The following is an 18280-nucleotide window of genomic DNA, read 5'->3' as shown; positions in this document are numbered from 1 at the left end:
AACCCCAAGCCCGTGCCCGGCGCAGGGAGAGGGCTGCAGGGGGATCCAGAACCCGCTGCTGGGACCGTCCGGCTCTCCAGGGAGCTGGCCCAGGCCACCACCCGCTCCCCCCAGCCCCTCCTGCCTGTCCCTTCCCTCCCCCCTGCCGCCCCCCCGGCCCGGGCCTGATCCTGATGCTGGCATTGCTGCTGCGAAGCTGCGAAAGCAGAGCAAGACTTTTGAAGCTGAAGGAGAGAGCCCAGGGGCTGCGGGGGGCTCAGAGGGGGCTGCGCAGGGGGACACCCCTCAGGCAGTGCCGGGGGAGCTCCAGGGGGCGAAGTGGGGGGCAGGAGGGGGGTTTGGCGGCGGGACGGAGGCAGGGACAGAAGGTGCCGATGGGCTGCCGGGGCAGCCTCCTCTACAGCACTTCATGCTGCTGCTGGGTCGCTTCGCTCACCACCTGCAAGGAGAAAAGCACCATGAGATACAATGTGCTGGCACTGGACCCCTGAGCACAGGGACAGGTGCCTGCTCAGTCCCCCCTGCCTTCCCACTACCCCCCAGTGCCACCCTGCACCCACCTCGCCGTCACGGGTTTCGATGGTTTTGATCATCACGGTCTTTTTGGTGTGTACCTCGGAGCCACGCTGCTCTGGGCTGGTCTCTGCGGGCGGGAAGACACAGGGGATGGGACCACAGGGATGTGTGACATGGAGACACAGCAGTGGGGCTGGGGCCACTGGGGAGCTTCAGGAGCCTTGGCTTAACCCCCACCTCAGCTCATGGTGACACCCAACCGAGTGTCCCCACCCCAGGGGCTCGTTGTAGCAACCATGGGTCCCTGACCTGCCAATCTGGTTGCAGCCCCCCAGGAGGGAAATTTACCCCCACACTAGGGACCCCTGGGGACTCGTCCCAGGCCCCCCTCCTCACGGGGTGATGCTCACCTCGGAAATTGAGTGCGGAGGCGAAGGTCTGGTGCATGGGGATGCTGATCCTGTGGGGACATGGAGGGGAGAGCTCAGCACCAGCCACCACCAGTCCTTGGGCAGCGGTTCACGGGGCAGGACCCCCAAAAAACAGCTGACCCTGCTGGTCCCCCCACCTTGTCCTGCCCCCCTGATGCTCACCGGTTCTCCTCGCCCTCCAGCAGCTTGCGGTACGTGGCGATCTCCACATCCAGGGCCATCTTGACGTTGAGCAGGTCCTGATACTCACGCAGGTGCCGGGCCATCTCGTCCTTCAGGTGCCGGATCTCCTCCTCCAGCCGGGCGATGGTGTCCTGGTACCCGCCGGCCTCTCCAGCAAAGCGCTCCTCCATCTCCCGCATCTGGCGCATCAGCGAGTCGTTCTAGGGGGACAAGGGGATTCAGCGAGGAGGGAGACCTGGAGGGGACACCTGGGGTCGGAGCTGGGTGTGCTGGGAGATCGTAGGGAAGAGCCAGGGACCTGGGGAGAGCTGTGGCCAGCCCTGGCCTGGATCCAGCCGATGTGGAGCCATGATGGGTGGTGGTCACCCTCTGTCTGCCCAGTGCTGGGCAGCAGAATCTGGCGGGGGCAAGCTGGGCAGGTAGTGGGCAACCTCTGCCAGGTGCCCAGGTCCACCAGCAAAGCCATCCTAACCCAGTGGGAGGACACAGAGAGGTGCAGGAGCAGCGGATGGCTGCCCGGGGGAGGCACTGCCACACTGGCAGCTGCTGGCTGGCTCCTCTGACTGTGGCCGTGCCAGAGTGGGACTGTTGTGCCTTGTTTGTTTGCAACCACCTTCCCAGCCTGCAACCAGACACCCCGAGCCCTGCGCCCGCCTGCCGGGGGCCTCCCGCTCTGGGGCACCTTTTGCAATCAGCGCCATGACCCCAGGGCTCTGCCAAAACACCTCACAGAGGCCCAGCCCGCAGCCCAGATTCTGGGGACAATTCCCCCCATGGCAGCAACTCAGAGTGCTGTGAAGAGCCACCCACCCCAGAGATGTTCCAGAGGTCCCCAAGCAGCAGGTCCCTGAAGGGAAGCTGGGGGACACCCCGACACTGCCCATGGCTCACCGTGCCCTTGAGGGCATCAATCTCGCAGGTGTAGGACTGGATCTGGTGCCGGTACTCCAGCATCTCCTGTTTCGCCTGCCGCAGCGCATCGTTGTTCTTGTTGGCCGCCTGTGTCAGGTCAGACACCTGGGGAGAGACCAGGGTCAGCGGGTACGGCCACTGGGATGGCCAGGACCCACCACACCGGGGTCAGCCTGGAGCTCACCGCCCCCCGCACCTTGGACTTGTACCACTCCTCAGCCTCGGCGATGTTCTTGGCAGCGATGCTCTCGTACTGGGCGCGGATGTCCCGCAGCGCAGCCGTCAGGTCGGGCTTGGAGATGTCCATCTCCACCTGAATGTGCTGCTCCTGCAGCTGAGCCTGCAGCTCCCGGATTTCCTGGGGGGGACAAGGTGACATCTCAGGGCACCTGCTCTATCCCCCAGCCTCACAGGTGGCCACGGGAAAGGGGGACTGCCCCCGACCTACCTCTTCGTGCACCTTCTTGAGGAAGGCGATCTCCTCCTGCAGGGACTCGATGCGTCTTTCCAGGTCAATGCGTGCCAACGTGGCTGCGTCTACGTCCTGGGGGGACACGGAGAGCAAGGGTTAGCAGTGGGGACACGGGAGGAGCACAGGGACCATGCATAGGAGTTGAAGGGTGCAAAGCTGTGCCCAGGGCCATGCCCCAATGCTGGGGGTGGGCTGCCAGGGGGGTGATGGGGTGGGAGGGGAGGTGGGGGTCCCACGCCATGCTGGGGGGACGGGTACTCACAGCTCTGAAAGCAGCCAGGTTGTTCTCAGCCTCCTCCTTCAGCTGGATCTCCTCTTGCAGCCTGTGGGCAGAGAGGGGAGGTCAGGGGCACCGGGAGGGAGCCCCTCTTCCCGGCGGCGATGTCCCCCCGAGCTGTTCCCAAGCCCAGTGTGGCCCAGCAGGAAGATGTTGGGTTGTCCTGCATTCCCGGCGGGTGGCGGGAGGGCTGGCAGGGGGCCAGGGGCTCTTCCTCCCGTTCCCTATTATAGTCAACGCCGGAGGGAGCACAAAGGCATGAGGTCAGCTGGGTGCCACAGGCGCTGCCCCGGCCCTTATAGGGGAGAGTGGCCGGCAGCCGGGGGGGCAGAGTGCAGGGTCCAGCATGGGGTGGCCCGAGGGATGGCCACCAGCTGAGCCATCCCGCGGAGAGCAGGAGGACAGGCGGGTCTCAGCGATGCTGTGGGATGGGGGTATGGAGGGGTGACCGCTGGGGTATGAGCCCAAGGTCAGGGCTGGGGGACGGGCTGTGCCAGGGGAGAGGGCAGTGCCGCAGGCTGTCGGTCAGGGGGAAGGCGGCGGGGAGAAGAAGGAGGTGCCCGGGTGGTGCTGGCACACGGGGTGGCAGGAACCTGACACCTGTTTGTTCTGGGCCCTGCTCCTCCCCTGACATTCAGGGGTCCTCCATGCTGCCATCTCCAGACTCCCAACATCAGGGGCTCTGCCCCACCAGGACCCCAGTGCCGGCCGTCTGGGGCAGAGTTTGGGATTGGGGGGGCGGGGGCAGCAGGCTGTGTCACGCCCAGGAGATGGGGGGACTCGGCATCCCCGGGGCACAGGGGCCAGGAGGGAAGGTGCAGACCAGCATCAGAGAAAGCGGTTCCACCTGAGCATCCACCCCTGCTGCCAGGTTTCCCCGTGCTGGTCAGTCCCTGGGGGGGTCACTCAGCCCAGCCACCCTTGTTGCTTTTCCCTCCTGGCACCAGCCCCCTCCCTGGCACCAGCCAGGCCCATGGCATCCTTGGGGGATCCCCACTGCTCCTGGGACACCATGGACACCCACGGCAGGCCTGGAGCATCCCTGGCCTGCGGAAGTGCGGCTGCTTCCTCCCCTCCTTCTTTCACGTCCGGAGCTTGCGGAGCAACCCCCCCCAACATCATCCTCCCCCTCGCTTCCGCCTGCCTGGCTGGCTCCGTCTGTCTGTCTGTCCCTCAGGTCTCAGCTCACCCATGGGCTCGCCAGCCCTCCCTGATGTGAGCAGGGATGGGGACCCCGGAGGAGAGCACTCTGATACCCTAGTTCTGGAGGTCCCGTGGCATCACAGCTTGGCCACAGCCCCACTGGAAGGGAGGGCATGGGGGACACTCCTGCCTGCCAGAGCCATCCTACCCTCTGGGTGCTGCCTGGGTGCCTGGCGAGGGCTGACAGTGGCCATCCAGAGTGCCCTGCTGAGATGCCCAGGCTGGGACCACCTCCTCTGCCCCACACCGTGGGGTCAGGACCCCCAACACGCCATAGGCCGGGTAGCACCCAGCACTGGCAGAGGGGGTTGCGGGTGCCCTTCTCTCTCCCAAAACTCAGAGCCACCATACCAGGACCTGGTACACTGCAAAGTGCCTTGCAGGTGGGGGCAGCCAGCAAGAGATACAGCCGTAGTGCTCTCCCACCCTGGGGAACGAGGCGAGGGGGACAGGCTAGTGAGGCCATGATGGGATCTGAGCATGGGGGCACAAGGACAGCAGTGAGCACCCAAGGGGCTGCCAGGGTGAGCTCTGCCACTGCCCATCCCTAGGAATGGAGATGCGTGGATGGATGCCCACAGGGACACACCAGGGCCCCCCGCTCACCTCTGCTTGAGCTTCTGCAGGTCATCAAGCAGGTTGTCGCGCTCGACCTCAACACGAGCCCGCTGGCCAGTGAGCACATCTATCTGGCGACGGAGCTCCCGCAGCTCCTCCTCATACATCTCGGCCACGCGGGTGGGCTCCTTGCCCCGCAGGCGGTTCACCTCGGCCACCATCAGGGCATTCTGCTGCTCCAAGAAGCGCACTTTCTCGATGTAGTTGGCGAAGCGGTCATTGAGCTCCTGCAGCTCCACCTTCTCGTTGGTGCGGGTCTGGAGGAACTCCTGGTTCATGGCATCGGCCAGGCTGAAGTCCAGCAGCTCGCCGGCACCTTGGTAGGCGCTTTGGTAGGAGCGCAGGGGCGTCACACGGGTAGTGCGGAAGCTGGACAGGCTGGGGACGGCCGAGGTGCGGGACACCTGGTAGACGCGGGAGGTGACGGAGCTGCCGCTGCTGCCCTTGCCCCCGAAGGAGGCGCGGGAGAAGACCGGGGAGCCACCGCCGAAGGTGCGGCGGTAGGAAGAGACCCGCTGGCTGGAAGAGTAGGACTGGCTCATGGTGGCGGCGGCGGCGTGGGGCGGCGAGGCCGGAGCAGGGAGCAGGCAGCGGGGACTGGCGAGCGGCCGGCGGCTCGGAGAGGCGTCGGGAGGGGACCCGCGCCGCCGCTATTTGTATCCTGCTGACATCACCCGCCCCTCCTGCTGCCGGGCAGCGGGGGGATGCTGCTGCGGGGGGGGGGGGGGGGACGGCCACCAGCCCCCGCCCACCACCCCTCACCTGCCCACACCACGGGGCTGTGGACCCCTGGGCAGATGACGACGACTCCCAGGGACCCCTGGGCACCCCCAGACTCTGTCGATGGGTCTGGCTCCCCCCCCAACCTCCACTGTGTTGCCTCATCCCTGGGGGGGCGAGGGAAGGAAGGGGCAGCAGACTGGTGGTGAGCGCCGCAGCACTGCCCAGACCCCCATCAGGGCGCAGTGACACCCACGGGGACCCCAGACAGACAGACAGCCTGGGGTGATGCTGGGGGGGAAAGAAGGGGACTCAGCCCTTCACACCATCGCTTGAACCCCTTGAGACAGACCCTATGCCCAGTGGCCACAGTCCCCACATTGGCCTTGAGTACCCCAAAATGTCCCTGGTGATGCCCTGACCCACGCCACGGCAAGAGCACCAGGCTCAACTCTCCACGCGGGGCCAGAATCCAGCCCCCCCACCGAGAGAGGGGACAAGGTAGGGCCCTGGAGAGGGGTTGATATGGGGGGACCCCTGTCCTGAGTGTGCTTGTGCTGACCCACTGCCCAAACCCCCCTTTCTGTTATGGGGGGCTGATCACCAGCCCAGGGCTGGGCACTTTTGGGGTGCTGTTGAATGACCCCAAGCAGGTGCTGGGTCCAAAGTGGGACCCAGTGACAGTGACGTCACCCCCCAGGTCCTCGCTCCGGCACATTCCTGAAGCAGCAGGCACCCAACCAAAATAGCCTCCCGAGCTCATACGCGTGGGACATACGTGATATTTATAGCCAGGGGAGGCACCCCATTAACCCTTCTTGCGCCAGGCATGTGGAGACCATGGCTGGACAGGGACCCTGCCCAGAGCAGCCCCAGCCCCTCTCTGGTCCCTGTCACCTCAAGAGCAGGGCAAGGTCCCAAGGTCATCCCGAAGCACTGCAGGCTCTGCCCCATCTCCTCAGCCTCCCTCTTAGCCTGGCAGTACTTTGGGGACCAGAAAGCTCAGCCCAGCTCCCCAGATCTTCCCAGAATGGAGAACACCCCAGTTCACCCCAGGATTTCCACCACGGCTTCCCACCTTCTGTGGGTAAGGGCAGGGACCCCTGGGGCAATCCACAAACCCATGTCAGCTAAAGAGAATATCCTGAGGGAGGGGGGCTGTGCTGGGGGGACCCCTCGGGGGGTTGCCCATTTCCTGGGCAGCACCCCCTCCTCCCCAGCCCCCCCCAGCACACCTGGTTACCCCCAGCCCTGCCCAAGCCAGGCTGTTTTGGCTGACATCATCTGGCACAGCCCCAGCGCCTCTGTCCCTGGAGGTCCTGGCAGAGGGGACCACAGTGCCACTGGGCACCGGGTGACTCAGCAGCAGCAGCAGCACTCAGCCCTGCCCAGCCCCACACCTCCTGGACCCCCACCCTGGCTGCAAGGCAGATGCCAAGTGGTGCCGGGGCTCGCCCATGGCAGCACTGGCATGGAAAATGTGTGGTCTTTTTTACAGCAGCATCTTCAACTGCCCCAGCTCCAGGAAGCATTCCTGCCTCCCACCTAGCTGCTCCCTGACACCTGAGGGGGCAGCAAAGTTTTGGGCCCCACAGCCATTCAGGTGGGCAGAGACTTGGTGCCCCACATCCCTTCTTCCCCTCCAAATTCCCCATCCCCTGACCCCCTCCAGGCCGCCTAGTCACAGCGTAATGCGGCAGCTTCCCAGAGGGTGCACGCTGCCTGGTGGAGCCTGCCTTTAAAAGGGAAGGTATTTCCAGATGGGTTTGTTTCATCCCAGCGCAAGGGGGGAGGATGGAAGGAAGGGGGGTTTGTGGGGTGTGGAGGGGAGAAGATGGAAAAACAGACAGCATCCTTCCTCCTCCTGGCCCTGCTCCGAGAGCACCCTCTGCATCCCCGAGCCCTGCACGTGTGCCCTGCCCGCCCCACGAGTGCCAGCAGGGTGGCACGCCAGCCCTTGGCCTGGGTGCAGTGGGGCAGGTGGGTGCCCACACCAGCACAGAGGACCCCAGGGGTCTGGACTAGCACAGTGCCAGCTCTGCTGTTCAGCCCTCCCTTCCCGTGACCCCATCCCACTGCCCTGCCGTCTGGGGGTGTGGGGAGGACGGGACCCCCAGGGGTGGCGTGCCCAGTGGTGCTCGGCACCCTGCCCTGGGGCTTCAGGCAGGGCGATGCAAAGCCCACCCCAGGCCTGGAGATCCCTGATCTCCATCCCCATTCCACAGAGCGGGGGAGTGCAGGGTCAGTGTGTCCCAGGGAGGGGAAACTCACTCTTGGGCACTTCTGCTCGAAGGGGAAGCAGCTCAGAGGGGTTAACCAGGAGCATCCTCCTCACCCCGTTCTAGGACAAACTGTCTGAAGTGGCCTTTCCTCGGCTGCCATGACAGCCTTCCGGGATGGCTCCGTGCAGGCAGGGGCCCCATGGCTGGTCGAGGGTGGACGGATGCCTCGGACTTTCCGCAGGCTCTTAGGAAAGCCCCGTCTGCACGCAGGACCTGGTGCATGAGGAGCAGGACCCGGGGACCCTGCCAGAGTCCCATCCCAGGGACACGTCCCCAGGCACTCTATGCCAGCTGAATCCCCAGGGGCTGCGAGAAGCACAGAGCAGGGGTGCAGTGCGAGGAGGCAGCGGGGGGGATGCTGCCTCCCCCCACCCCCGCCCAGCCCCAGTCAGCCTCCCCGAGGCTCCATCCCAGGCCAGGCTGACCCAGACCAGCGGAGCCTGGGAAGCGGCCCCCGAGCCCCGACGCTGGCCCGGCCCCAGCTCCCGCTGGGCCCTAGGATGAGGCTGCTGCCGGGAAGGCATTGGGAGCTGGAATGTCAAACAACTCCCTCTGGTCATGACATCTCCGTGAGTGAAGCCAGCTGCATCCCGCGGCCGCCCCTCCTCCCCGGCCCTCCCTCCCTGCTGCTCCCCTAGGATTTAAGCTGCCCCGGGACAGCCTCCCCAGACTGCAGGCATCTTGGGGCTTGGAGCTGGGCAGGACGCGGGGACAGGGTACTGGCCTCTCCTCCGCCCCATACCCTGCCACCAGGGCCCTTGTGCCCCCCCTCACGCCTGGCCCTGGCTCAGGGGTGAGCCGAGGGATGGGAATGAAGCAGCCAGGGTGTCCATCCCCCTCCTTCCTGGCCCCTGGCCGTCTCCTTCCATCCCGCTCCTTTTACAGCCACGAGCCTCCCAGGCGCCTTTACCCTAAGAGGGAAGGACCGTGTGGTCCATTCCCCGGCGCTGACGGACACAGGGTGCGTGCTATTGTCTAAATAGGAGATAGTTTTCCTTCCTTGCCTGGACCGTAGCCCAGGCTGTCCCAATGGGGTCCCAGGAGCTGGTGGGTGCCCTGCAGGATGCAACCCCCCCACGTACTGCTCACCCCAGCTGCCCCCATGCCTTTGCCCAACCCAGGGCTCAGGGCCGGCAGTGTGGGCGCACAGGCTGTCTGGCTGCCCATGGTCCCCACCACCACTGTGTCCCTGGGTGGTGGGGATGCTGGGGATGATGGCCTGTTTCTGAGTGGCACAGGGATGCTGAGGGTGCTTGGCTGCCCCTACGGCGTGTGTGGATTCTGGGGGTGTCCATCTATCCCCCATAAACCTGAATGGATGCTGAGGTTGTTTCCTTGCCCACCTGGGTCTATGTAAGTCCTTGGGGTAAGTTGTTGCTCCCATGGTCCTCAAGGATGCAGGGGGTGACCTGCTGCCCCGAGTGCCATGTAGATCCTGGAGGACACCAGCTACCTCCATGTCTATGCAGATGTTCGAGGCATATGCCTGCCCCCATCACTCATCTCCAGCTAGCCCTGTGATCCGTGGGGATGCTGGGGGTGTTCACCCGTCCTTGCAGCCCAGGGGCAGGTTGGGAACATTCCCCTGCCCCTGTGGCCATGGGGATCCCAGGGGTCCCCAGCTGCCATCATGGTGCACATGGAGATAGGGATGACTGGCCATCCTCGTGGTCCATGAGGATGCTGGGGTGTCTGTCTTCCCTCCCGCAGGCCTTGATAGCATCATCCATGCCAGTGAGATGAGGTAGCAGTTACCCGCTGCATCATTGACGGCTCATGTAAGGCATGGTGGCCATTCGCTCAGCCTCCAGCAATGCCCGGGCAGTGACTTCACTTTCCCATGCTCAGACACGTGGGCCAGGATTGAGGGGAGCTGCCTTGATGGGTGCCATCCCTGCGTTCATCCTGGCAAGGCGGGCAGGGAGGGGGTCCAGGCAGTCTGGCAGGCAGCAGGGCAAGAGGGCGGCACTTCTTTGGAGCTCTGGTGGTGTTTACAGGCTCTGTCCTGGGACATCTCTCCATTAACCCCTTCCAGCAGGGCTCAGCTCTGGCTGCCCCTCCGCAGAGCCACCTGCTGCCCCAGGGAACGCTTCCTGGAGCAAAGCCTGCACAGCACCCCACCCTGGGCTGCCAGGGGATGTGGGAGGGGGCACAGTGTCCTGTCCCCACCGCTCCTGCCCCTGCCAGGCACCCCTGGGCACACACATGAGCCCAGCAGCGGGGTGAAAACACACCAAGAAGGACCTGGCGCCGGTTCTGGGGGGCTGCCTTTGGCTCCCTGCTGCACCGAGGGGTCCGTGGGGCAGAGAAGTATGGAGACAGGAGCAGTGCCTTCCCAGCATCGCAGTGACAGGGTGGGGGGTGGCCGTGGCAGGTGCTGTGCAGCCCCCGGCATCCAGCCAGGAGTGAGTCAGAGCCCACCCGGAAATAGCCAGCGGGAGCTTTTTCTGGAAGCCCCGCTGCTCCAGGAATAGCTGCGGCATGCCAAGGCGCTGCCCTTTGCTCACTGGGCTGGCCAAGGGCCACACCCGGCACTGCCACTCACCCCCTGCTCTGGCCACCCCACATCCAGGCACCCCCACTCCAGCACCCACCCACACCCCCCACACCCCCCCCCGGGACCCATCTGCTCCAGGCACCCACATCCTGCGGGCACCCACCCGTTCCAGGCAGCCACTGGCTTGGAAGGCCATGGGCTCCAGGCATCCACGCTGCAAATGTCCCCAGATGTCCCCGAGGAATGGCCTGGCGACAACCAGGCAGCACCCGGCCCTGAGCTGGGTGCCTGCAGCAGCAAGGGGGTGATGCTAGTGGGAGGATCCGGGGGACGGCTGCCTAACACCCATGTCCCTTTGGCAGCAGGGACATCGTTGTCCAGCTCCGAGCCAAGGTGCTGGGTGCCTGCTCCCAGCTTGGTCCCGTCCCAGCGGGGCGCTGGCCCTGTGTTTTGCTGTGGTGGCTGTGGTTGACATGGAGACCCTCCAGCTGTCTACTTACGGGGTGCCAGGCGGTGGGGGGGCTCATCCCCTTTTGAGGGGGTTGGAGAGGCAGGTGCTGGGGGCTGGGAGCATAAATCCAGAGCTGTCGTGAGCTCCCAGCACGGCAGGTCCCGGGGTCAGGGGCAGTAGGACCGACAGTTTCCAGTCCCCAGGACACGGATGGAGTCTCTGGCTAACAGGGTGCCACACTGGTGACTCAGGAGCTGGGAATCCAGCTGGCACCAAGCACCTGTGTCCCATGCGCTGCTCACAGACTGCCACGTCCCTCCTAAGACCACACGTCCATCGTCGGGAAAACAGGATCCTGCTGGGAAATGATGCATGAGCGCTGATGGAAACCCAAAACCCCACTGTCCCACCCAACCCATTCAGAGGACCCAGCCAAGGGCAGGAGCCACCCCAGTCTGTGCCAGGCCCAAGGGTCCCGTCCCCTAGATGTGCCCAAGCTGTTCCCCCACTGGGGCTGGCAAGCAGCTGGGGTCTGCCCCCCACCATGCCAACTCCCAGCACTCCTGTGCAGCACTGCCACTCAGGGACGTATGTCCCCAACACGGCAGCAAGGGCTTGTGCCTTGTTTTCTGTGAAGGCTGGGCAGCGCCAAGGCAGGGGACCAGCAATGGTGGGGGGGAGGCTGCAGCTTGGCTTACACCAGTGACTCACCCCAAAAACACCCAGCCCTTGGGAGCACATGTGTTCCCCTGAGCACTTGCACCCCTGGGCAGCTGCAGGCCAAGCCCTGTTTAGGGGGTGCCCCTACTCACCCAGCGCCCAGAGCTGGGGCACCCCAGGGCAGCACTGGGTGACCATCCCTGGGGAGCCCATCCCTGCCCCTGGCTCCCCCCCCAGCCCCTCCTAGCTGTGCCCAGCTTCCACCCACCCACCAGTTTGCCTGGCCCCGGACCAAGGTGCTGGGTGCGGGGTGCAGAGTGTGGATTTGTGGGGTGCAGGGTGTGGGGTGTGAGTGTATGTTTTGGGATGCAGGGTGTGAAGTGCATGGTGTAGTGTACACGGTGCGGGGTATAGGGTGTGGGGCGCAGGGTATGGATTTGCAGGGTGTAGGGTGCGGGGTGCAAGGTGTGGATTGTAGGGTGCGGGGTATGGGGTGCACGGTGTGGAGTGCATGGTTTGGGATGCAGGGCGTGAGGTGCATGGTGAGGGGTGCAGGGTGTGGATTTGCAGGGTGCAGGGTGTGGATTTGCGGGGTGTGGGGTGCAGGGTGTGGATTTGCAGGGTGCGGGGTGCAGGGTGTGGGGTGCAGGGTGTGGACTGTGGGGTGCAGAGAGTAAACTGTGGGGTGCAGAGTGTGGATTGTGGGGTGCAGGGTGTGGATTCCATGGCGTGAGGTGCATGGTTTGGGATGCAGGGTGCATGGTGTAGGGTACCTGGTGCGGGATGCAGGGTGTAGGGTGCGGGGTGTGGATTTGCAGGGTGCATTGTGCTGGGTACGGGGTTCAGAGTGTGGTTTTGCAGGGTGCAGGGTGCTGGGTTTGGGGTGCAGGGTGTGGTTTTGCAGGGGACAGGGGGTGGGATGTGGACTACGAGGTGCAGGCTGCGGGGTGCAGGGTGCGAGGTGCATGGTACAGGGCGCAGGGTACATGGTGTGGATTTTCAGAATGTGGGGTGTGTATTGTGGGGGGCAGGGTGCATGGGTGTGGATTCCACGCCGTGGGGTGCGGGGTTTGGCACGGAGGGTGCGAGGTGCGTGCTGCGGGGGTTGCAGGGTGTTAGGTTTGCAGCGTGCGAGGCGTGGGGTGCAGGGGTGCGTGGCGTGGGGTGCAGGGCTCGGGATACGGGGTGCAAGGCGGTGCGCGGGCAGGGTACGCGTTGCGGGGTGTGGATCTGCAGGGTGCGGGGCGTGGACTGCGGGGTGCAAAGTCCAGGGTGTGGATTGTGGGGTGCGTACTGCCGGGCGCAGGCTATATATTGTGGGGCGCGGGGTGCGCACCCCGGGCGCGTTCCTCCGTGCCAGCAGGGGGCGGGCTGGGCGCGGCGGCGGGTCCCGGCACGGCACGGCGGCGGCCATGCAGGTACCGGGCGGGTGGACGCGGGGCTGGCCGGGGGAAGAGCGGTGGGGGTTGGTTGTCCTGCGGGCGGGTCCCGGCGCGGGATGGGGGGGCAGGTGGCGGGTGCTGTGCGGTGACGGCGGTGCCCGCAGGCGGCGGCGCAGGGCTCGAAGCAGGCCGCGCAGGCGGCGGCGCAGGAGCTGGTGAAGTTCGTGAACCGGAGCCCTTCGCCCTACCACGGTGAGGAACCGCCCGGCCCCTTCCTCTTCCTCTTCCCTTCCCCTCCGCTCCGTGCGGCCCCCCACCCCTGACGGCTCTTTTGTCCCCTCCCCGCAGTGGTGGCCGAGTGCCGCAGCCGGCTGCTGCAGGCTGGCTTCCAGGAGCTGAAGGAGACGGAGCACTGGGAGCTCCGGCCGGCGCAGAAGGTGGGCCCCGGCGGCGGCAGGGAGGTGGCGGGGGCTGGGGTTCGGCCCGGCCGACCCTCACCCCTGCCCCTCTCTGCTCCCAGTACTTCATCACCAGGAACTACTCCACCCTCATCGCCTTTGCCGTCGGCGGCCAGTTCAAGCCCGGGAATGGGTTCAGCCTGCTGGGGGCCCACACCGACAGCCCCTGCCTCAGGGTAGGGATGCCCAGCCGGGTGCCTTCCCCTCCAGCTTTGCTCCACAAGCTCCAGGAAGCCTATCCTCACTCCCCCTGTGCCCCACAGCACCGTTCCTCTGTCCCTCCACCTCCCAGACCACCACCCATACTGACCGCTGCCACCCAGAGCAGCCCGTGCTGACCCCCTGCATTGCTGTGCCTGCTGTTGTCCCCTCTGTGTCCCCTATCCCACAAAGCACCTCCCAGTGCCCTGGGCTGGCAGGGTCAGCGATGGGACTGGGCTGGGCGTGCTCTGCCCAGTCCCTGCCAGTTACTGGGTCCCTGGGGCTCTGCAGTGACACCTTTGCTCTCACCCAGGTGAAGCGTCGCTCTGTGCGGGGGCAGGTGGGCATGGTGCAGGTTGGCGTGGAGACCTATGGAGGGGGCATCTGGAACACCTGGTTTGACCGTGACCTCACCGTGGCCGGGAGGGTGATCATAAAGGTGAGCCTGATTTGGGACAGGCAGGGCGGGCTAGCTGTGTGCCCCCAGTGCTGAGTCTGTGACTCAGTCTGTGACCCCAGAGTGGGACCTACTGCAACCTCTCAGCCCCGCAGGCCTGGCCCCAGGAATCCTCCTTGTGTTTCAGGACCCGGCCACGGGGCGCCTGGAGCAGCGCCTGGTGCATGTGGAGCGGCCCATCCTCCGCATTCCACACCTGGCCATCCATCTGCAGCGCAGCATCAATGAGAGCTTCGGGCCCAACACTGAGCACCACCTGTAAGGCCTGGCTCGGCCCTGACCCCTGGACAGCCCTCAGGAGGGCTGGGACCCACCTGGAGCGGTGCCCAGCCTCAGCTCTCTCCCTTTGGCAGCCCCTCAGCGCAGTGGGGAGGTCTGCAATGGCTTTTCATAGCCCCACAGAGTCCTCCCAGGAGCTGCTTCCAAGCTTGGGACTTGGGAAAGGACACTGGGGTGTTCTGAGGTGGCACAATAGATCTGTGCTTGAAATGTTGTGTGTCCTTGCTCCATTCGGCATGGTAGTCGCTCCCTGGAGGAGCAAGGCGGGCACCCCAGGAAGGGTGGGTTGTGTGTGACACCAAGTAGGAGAGGTGAGCAAAGCCCCGGGAGCTAACAGCACCATCTCCCCACAGGGTTCCCATTCTGGCCACTGCTGTGCAGGAGGAGCTGGAAAAGGAGGTGCTCATGGAGGCCACACCTTGCAATGCTGCAGCCCAGGTGAGCTGCATGGCAGGGACTAGCAGGGGCACTTGCTAGGATCCTCACACTTGTCACCTTTGATTTCCAGTCCTCAGGGACCTGCCAGCAGGTTTCCCTTCTCCCCCTGGACTGCTGGTAACCTTCCACCCTGCCCCAGAGCTGTGTGTACGACACATCTGCTCAGCCATCTCTCTGTTCCCGCCCTGGCCTGCAGACATCGTATAGAAGGGGGTGAAGCCCCTGTAAAGCTGTCAGTCTCCCCACAGATGCAGAGCAGGGAGGGGGGACTGCACAAGGGGCAGATAGCCCCTCACTGTGCCCTGCGAGTGGCCCTGCTGTCCTGTGTGAGGTGGGGGCTTGAACATGGGACATGTTAGCGGGAATGACGGTGCCAATGTGAGTGGGGTGTGGGTCGGCTCTGCCAGGGGGAGCAGGGAGTTTCCCCTGCCTGCTCTGCCTACAGCTCTTGCTTTCTTCCCAGGCGGAGCGGCACAGTCCTGTCTTGCTTTCCCTCCTATGCCCCCAGCTGGGGGTGAAACCGGAGCAGATTGTGGAGCTGGAATTATGCCTGGCGGATACGCAGCCAGCGGTGAGTCAGGGCAGGAGCCTCCCTCTGCCTGCACACAGCCTGGGGGCTGGCAGCGCACAAGTTCTACCCGGCACCTTTCCTTTGCCTGGGGCGTGCCAGGGCTCAGAGCTGAGTGGAATGAGAGAAGGCAGCTCCTGAGGAGCAGATTTGAGGGAACTGGGATGGGCACCCAGTGTTAGGTACTTCTTGATGACCCAAAGCCTGTGCCCTGGCTCTCTACCTGCAGACGCTGGGAGGTGCCTTCGATGAGTTCATCTTCTCTCCACGTCTGGACAACCTGCACAGCTGCTACTGTGCCCTGCAGGTGAGCAGGAGGGGGAAAGGAGCCTGGGGTCACAGCATAGCCCCTGTGAGCCCCAGCCCGGCTCAGCAGCGCTGGGTTCCTCTGGGATGGGTCTGACTTGTTGGAGGATCTGGGGTTGGATGGGGGCTGGGTGTGTGGGGTTCCCAGCAGCTCCCAGGGGTGACTCCTCTTCCTGGCAATGTGTGTGCCTACAGCTCCCTTCCTCAGTGCTTTGGGCTCTCCTGGGGAAATTCCTGCTGGTTACCTGCGATGGGGTCGCACTCAAGCTGGTGTCCTTTCTCCTCTAACCCTGCAGGCCTTAATTGACTCATGTGCGGCGCCCTCCTCCCTCTCCCAGGAGCCCAACGTTCGTCTCATCGCACTCTACGACAACGAGGAGGTGAGGGAGGGGGACAGCTGTGGGGTGACTGGCACACGGGGGGGCTCCATGTTCTTTGCTCTCCCCCAGCTGTACCTAACAGGAGATAGATACCAGGCCCCATCGGGGCAAGGTGGGATTTGCTCCCCCTGCTGTGGAGCAGCGTCCAGGCAAGGGGTGGGAAGCACTGGTGTGGTTGGAAGCTACTCTGCTGGCTTTGGGCAGCCCCCTGTCTCTCAGCTGGGCCCTGGGGCGCCGAGGGATTGCGTCACGTGGGTCGCGCTGATGGTGGTCCCTGGCAGGTAGGATCAGAGAGTGCACAAGGCGCAGAGTCCTTGCTGACGGAGCTGGTGCTGCGCCGGATCTCGGCATCGCCACAAAACTTGACAGCCTTCGAGGAGGCCGTGGCCAAGTCCTACATGATCAGCGCCGATATGGCCCACGCTGTGCACCCTAACTACGTGTGAGTAGTCTGAGCAGTGCCGCAGCCCCGCTGGCTCGGGGGATACATCCCTGTCATTCCCCAGGGAGCACAGACAGGACAGTCCTTCTTGTGGCAGGGAGCGGGGGGCGCTGCAGCATGAAACTCCAGCTTCTCTTTTGCAGGGACAAACATGAGGAAAATCATCGTCCGACCTTCCACAAGGTGAGGGCAGCCCTCTGCTTTGGGCTGGGATGGGCATTGTCTGTCTGTCCTGCAGTGCTGTGAAACACCTGGTCACTCCCTGGAGCACCCTCCTGGGGTGCGACTCAACGGCACTCAACTGGGAGACGTTTGTCCCACAGTGCAATTTGGCTGTGCCACACGTCTGGTGTGGGACCTTGGCCCTGGAGCCCTTCCCTGCTCTGAGCTGTGGGGCTGTCCCCATGGCAGGGCTGTCCCCGTCCCCACAGATCACGGGGACACACAGGGAGGGGAGAATGGGCTGGTGGGTTGGGGTGGGACAGCGTTGCCTGGGCACGGGTGTTTCCAGAACCACTGACTGTCCCCGGTGCCAATGGCGTGCCTGGGGTGCCTTCCCTCGTGCAGGGCCCCGTCATCAAAGTGAACAGCAACCAGCGCTACGCCTCCACGGCTGTCACCGAGGCAGTCATCCGGGACATCGCCACCCGCGTGGGTGTCCCTCTGCAGGTGAGCAGAGCTGGGCAAGCCCTCCATGAATGTCAGGAGCCTGGGCCGCAGCTGTGTTCAGGAGAGGGGGCCCATGCCAGACCCCCCACCCCTCAGTTATCATGTCCAGCCTCTTTGAGGTCTGCGCTGGCTGCTGCTCCGGGGCTCCAGCTCTGGGGCTGCCTCGGGAAGCAGGAGGGGAGGGTCTGGCCTGAGCACATCCCATTTCCGGGGCGTTTTGCATCCTGGTTCGGGGACAGTGCTGCTTCCCCGTCGTCCCCCGACAGTGCTGCTTCCCCAGGTTGCCTCCCTTCAGGCCTGGGGGGCAGCGTGGGGAGGTGCTGAGGCCCTGTCCCTGTGCAGGAGTTCATGGTGCGCAATGACACGCCGTGTGGCACCACCATCGGCCCCATCCTGGCCTCCCGCCTGGGGCTGCGCGTGCTGGACATCGGCTGCCCGCAGCTGGCCATGCACTCCATCCGGGAGATGTGCTGCACCTCAGGGGTGTTCCAGAGCATCACCCTCTTCAAGGTGAGCCCTGTGTCCCCTGCCCCACGCCAAAGCCCCCTCCCTGCTGCTCTGCACCCCCATGTCCCCATCCAGCCCCCGCCCTGGGGCTGGGCCCGGCCATCCCCCCCGGCCTCCCCATCTCTCTCCAGAGCAGTGCAGTTACCGGCTGCTTCCGGAGCTGCCCCCTCGCATCCCAGCCTTCCCTGGCGACTGCCATCCCCAAATGGTTCCTATAGCAACCGGCGTCAGCCTTGAGTCAGTGATGGGTTACTATAGCGACGCGGTCCTGCTCTCTGCGAGAGTAGCTGCCTGCCGTGACGCCATGGGGAGCTGCTGCCTGTCCGTGTGTTGTGTGTCCCCCCCTCCCGCCCTGTGTCACCCAGCCCACCCTGACAGCCTGTCTCCTTCCAGGGCTTCTTCGAGCTCCTGCCAGCCGTCAGCAGCAGCCTGGTGGTCGACTGAGCGTGGTGGGGAGGGGGCGGCCATGGGCACAGCCCTGGGGCCATTAAAGCATCTCTGCCTCACCAGCGAGTGGTCCATGAGCGTGGGGGAGGGGAGGGATGGATGGATGGATGGACCTGGGCCCTCCCCTGGAGCCAGGACCTGCCCCCTCCCTGCTGCCTTGGGTGGAGGGTACTGGGGCCACGTGGCTCTGTCCTCCCTGCCAGGCAGAGCTGGGGGAGGATGTCCCTGTCCCCAGAGGAGCAAGGGGGAGGCTGAGCCTGCCCTGCCAGGGCCGGGGACATGCTGCTGGGTCCAGCCAGCCCCAGGGCGGCCGCCGGGTCCTGCTGGGGGTGGGGACGGTCCCCGCTCGCTCCCCTCCCGCCCTGCCCTGGGCGGGGCTGTGAGGGTGTGGCCCGGCGCTCGCCGCTCATTGGGCTCATCTCAGGGGCGTGGCCCACTCCGGAGCCAGTGGGGCCGCAGGGCTGGGAAGGGGCAGGCGGTGATTGGCGGAGGCACTGCCGGCGCGGTGGCACACCCCCGGGGGG

General features: G+C 65.1%; 2 protein-coding genes across 2 annotated transcripts; one reads left to right on the top strand and one right to left on the bottom strand.

Annotated features, from left to right (window-relative positions):
• Positions 1–397: 397 nt before the first annotated feature.
• DES (desmin) lies at positions 398–5154 on the bottom strand. The gene is made up of 7 exons (XM_074145752.1): positions 4601–5154; positions 2777–2837; positions 2491–2586; positions 1110–1186; positions 927–976; positions 561–643; positions 398–439 (listed from the first exon to the last, which is right to left on the bottom strand). The coding sequence occupies exons 1-7, from the start codon at positions 5152–5154 to the stop codon at positions 398–400; spliced, it is 963 nt and encodes a 320-aa protein (XP_074001853.1).
• A 7453-nt stretch (positions 5155–12607) lies between these two features.
• Positions 12608–17817, top strand: DNPEP (aspartyl aminopeptidase). The gene is made up of 15 exons (XM_074145055.1): positions 12608–12640; positions 12769–12856; positions 12953–13041; positions 13125–13238; positions 13577–13702; positions 13848–13978; positions 14353–14437; positions 14901–15008; positions 15235–15312; positions 15608–15691; positions 15973–16133; positions 16277–16316; positions 16701–16802; positions 17145–17312; positions 17703–17817. Exons 1-15 carry the CDS (start codon positions 12635–12637, stop codon positions 17751–17753), a joined length of 1431 nt encoding a protein of 476 aa, XP_074001156.1. The 5' UTR covers positions 12608–12634; the 3' UTR covers positions 17754–17817.
• The last annotated feature ends 463 nt before the right edge of the window (positions 17818–18280 follow it).

Source organism: Numenius arquata, chromosome 3 (genome assembly GCF_964106895.1).
Source record: "Numenius arquata chromosome 3, bNumArq3.hap1.1, whole genome shotgun sequence".
Lineage (NCBI taxonomy): Eukaryota > Metazoa > Chordata > Aves > Charadriiformes > Scolopacidae > Numenius > Numenius arquata.
This window is presented reverse-complemented; position numbering and strand designations above follow the sequence as displayed.

What these genes read in the sequence shown, in the direction of transcription:
- DES (XM_074145752.1), bottom strand. Translation starts at nt 5,154, where the DNA reads ATGAGCCAGTCCTACTCTTCCAGCCAGCGGGTCTCTTCCTACCGCCGC. An exon ending in CTGGAGGGCGAGGAGAACCG is followed by an intron (nt 977 to 1,109) that starts GTGAGCATCAGG and finishes ATGTCCCCACAG; the next exon opens with GATCAGCATCCCCATGCACC. An exon ending in TCGAAACCCGTGACGGCGAG is followed by an intron (nt 440 to 560) that starts GTGGGTGCAGGG and finishes TTCTCCTTGCAG; the next exon opens with GTGGTGAGCGAAGCGACCCA.
- DNPEP (XM_074145055.1), top strand. An exon ending in AGCTCCGGCCGGCGCAGAAG is followed by an intron (nt 13,042 to 13,124) that starts GTGGGCCCCGGC and finishes CTCTGCTCCCAG; the next exon opens with TACTTCATCACCAGGAACTA. An exon ending in GCTGCTACTGTGCCCTGCAG is followed by an intron (nt 15,313 to 15,607) that starts GTGAGCAGGAGG and finishes CTAACCCTGCAG; the next exon opens with GCCTTAATTGACTCATGTGC.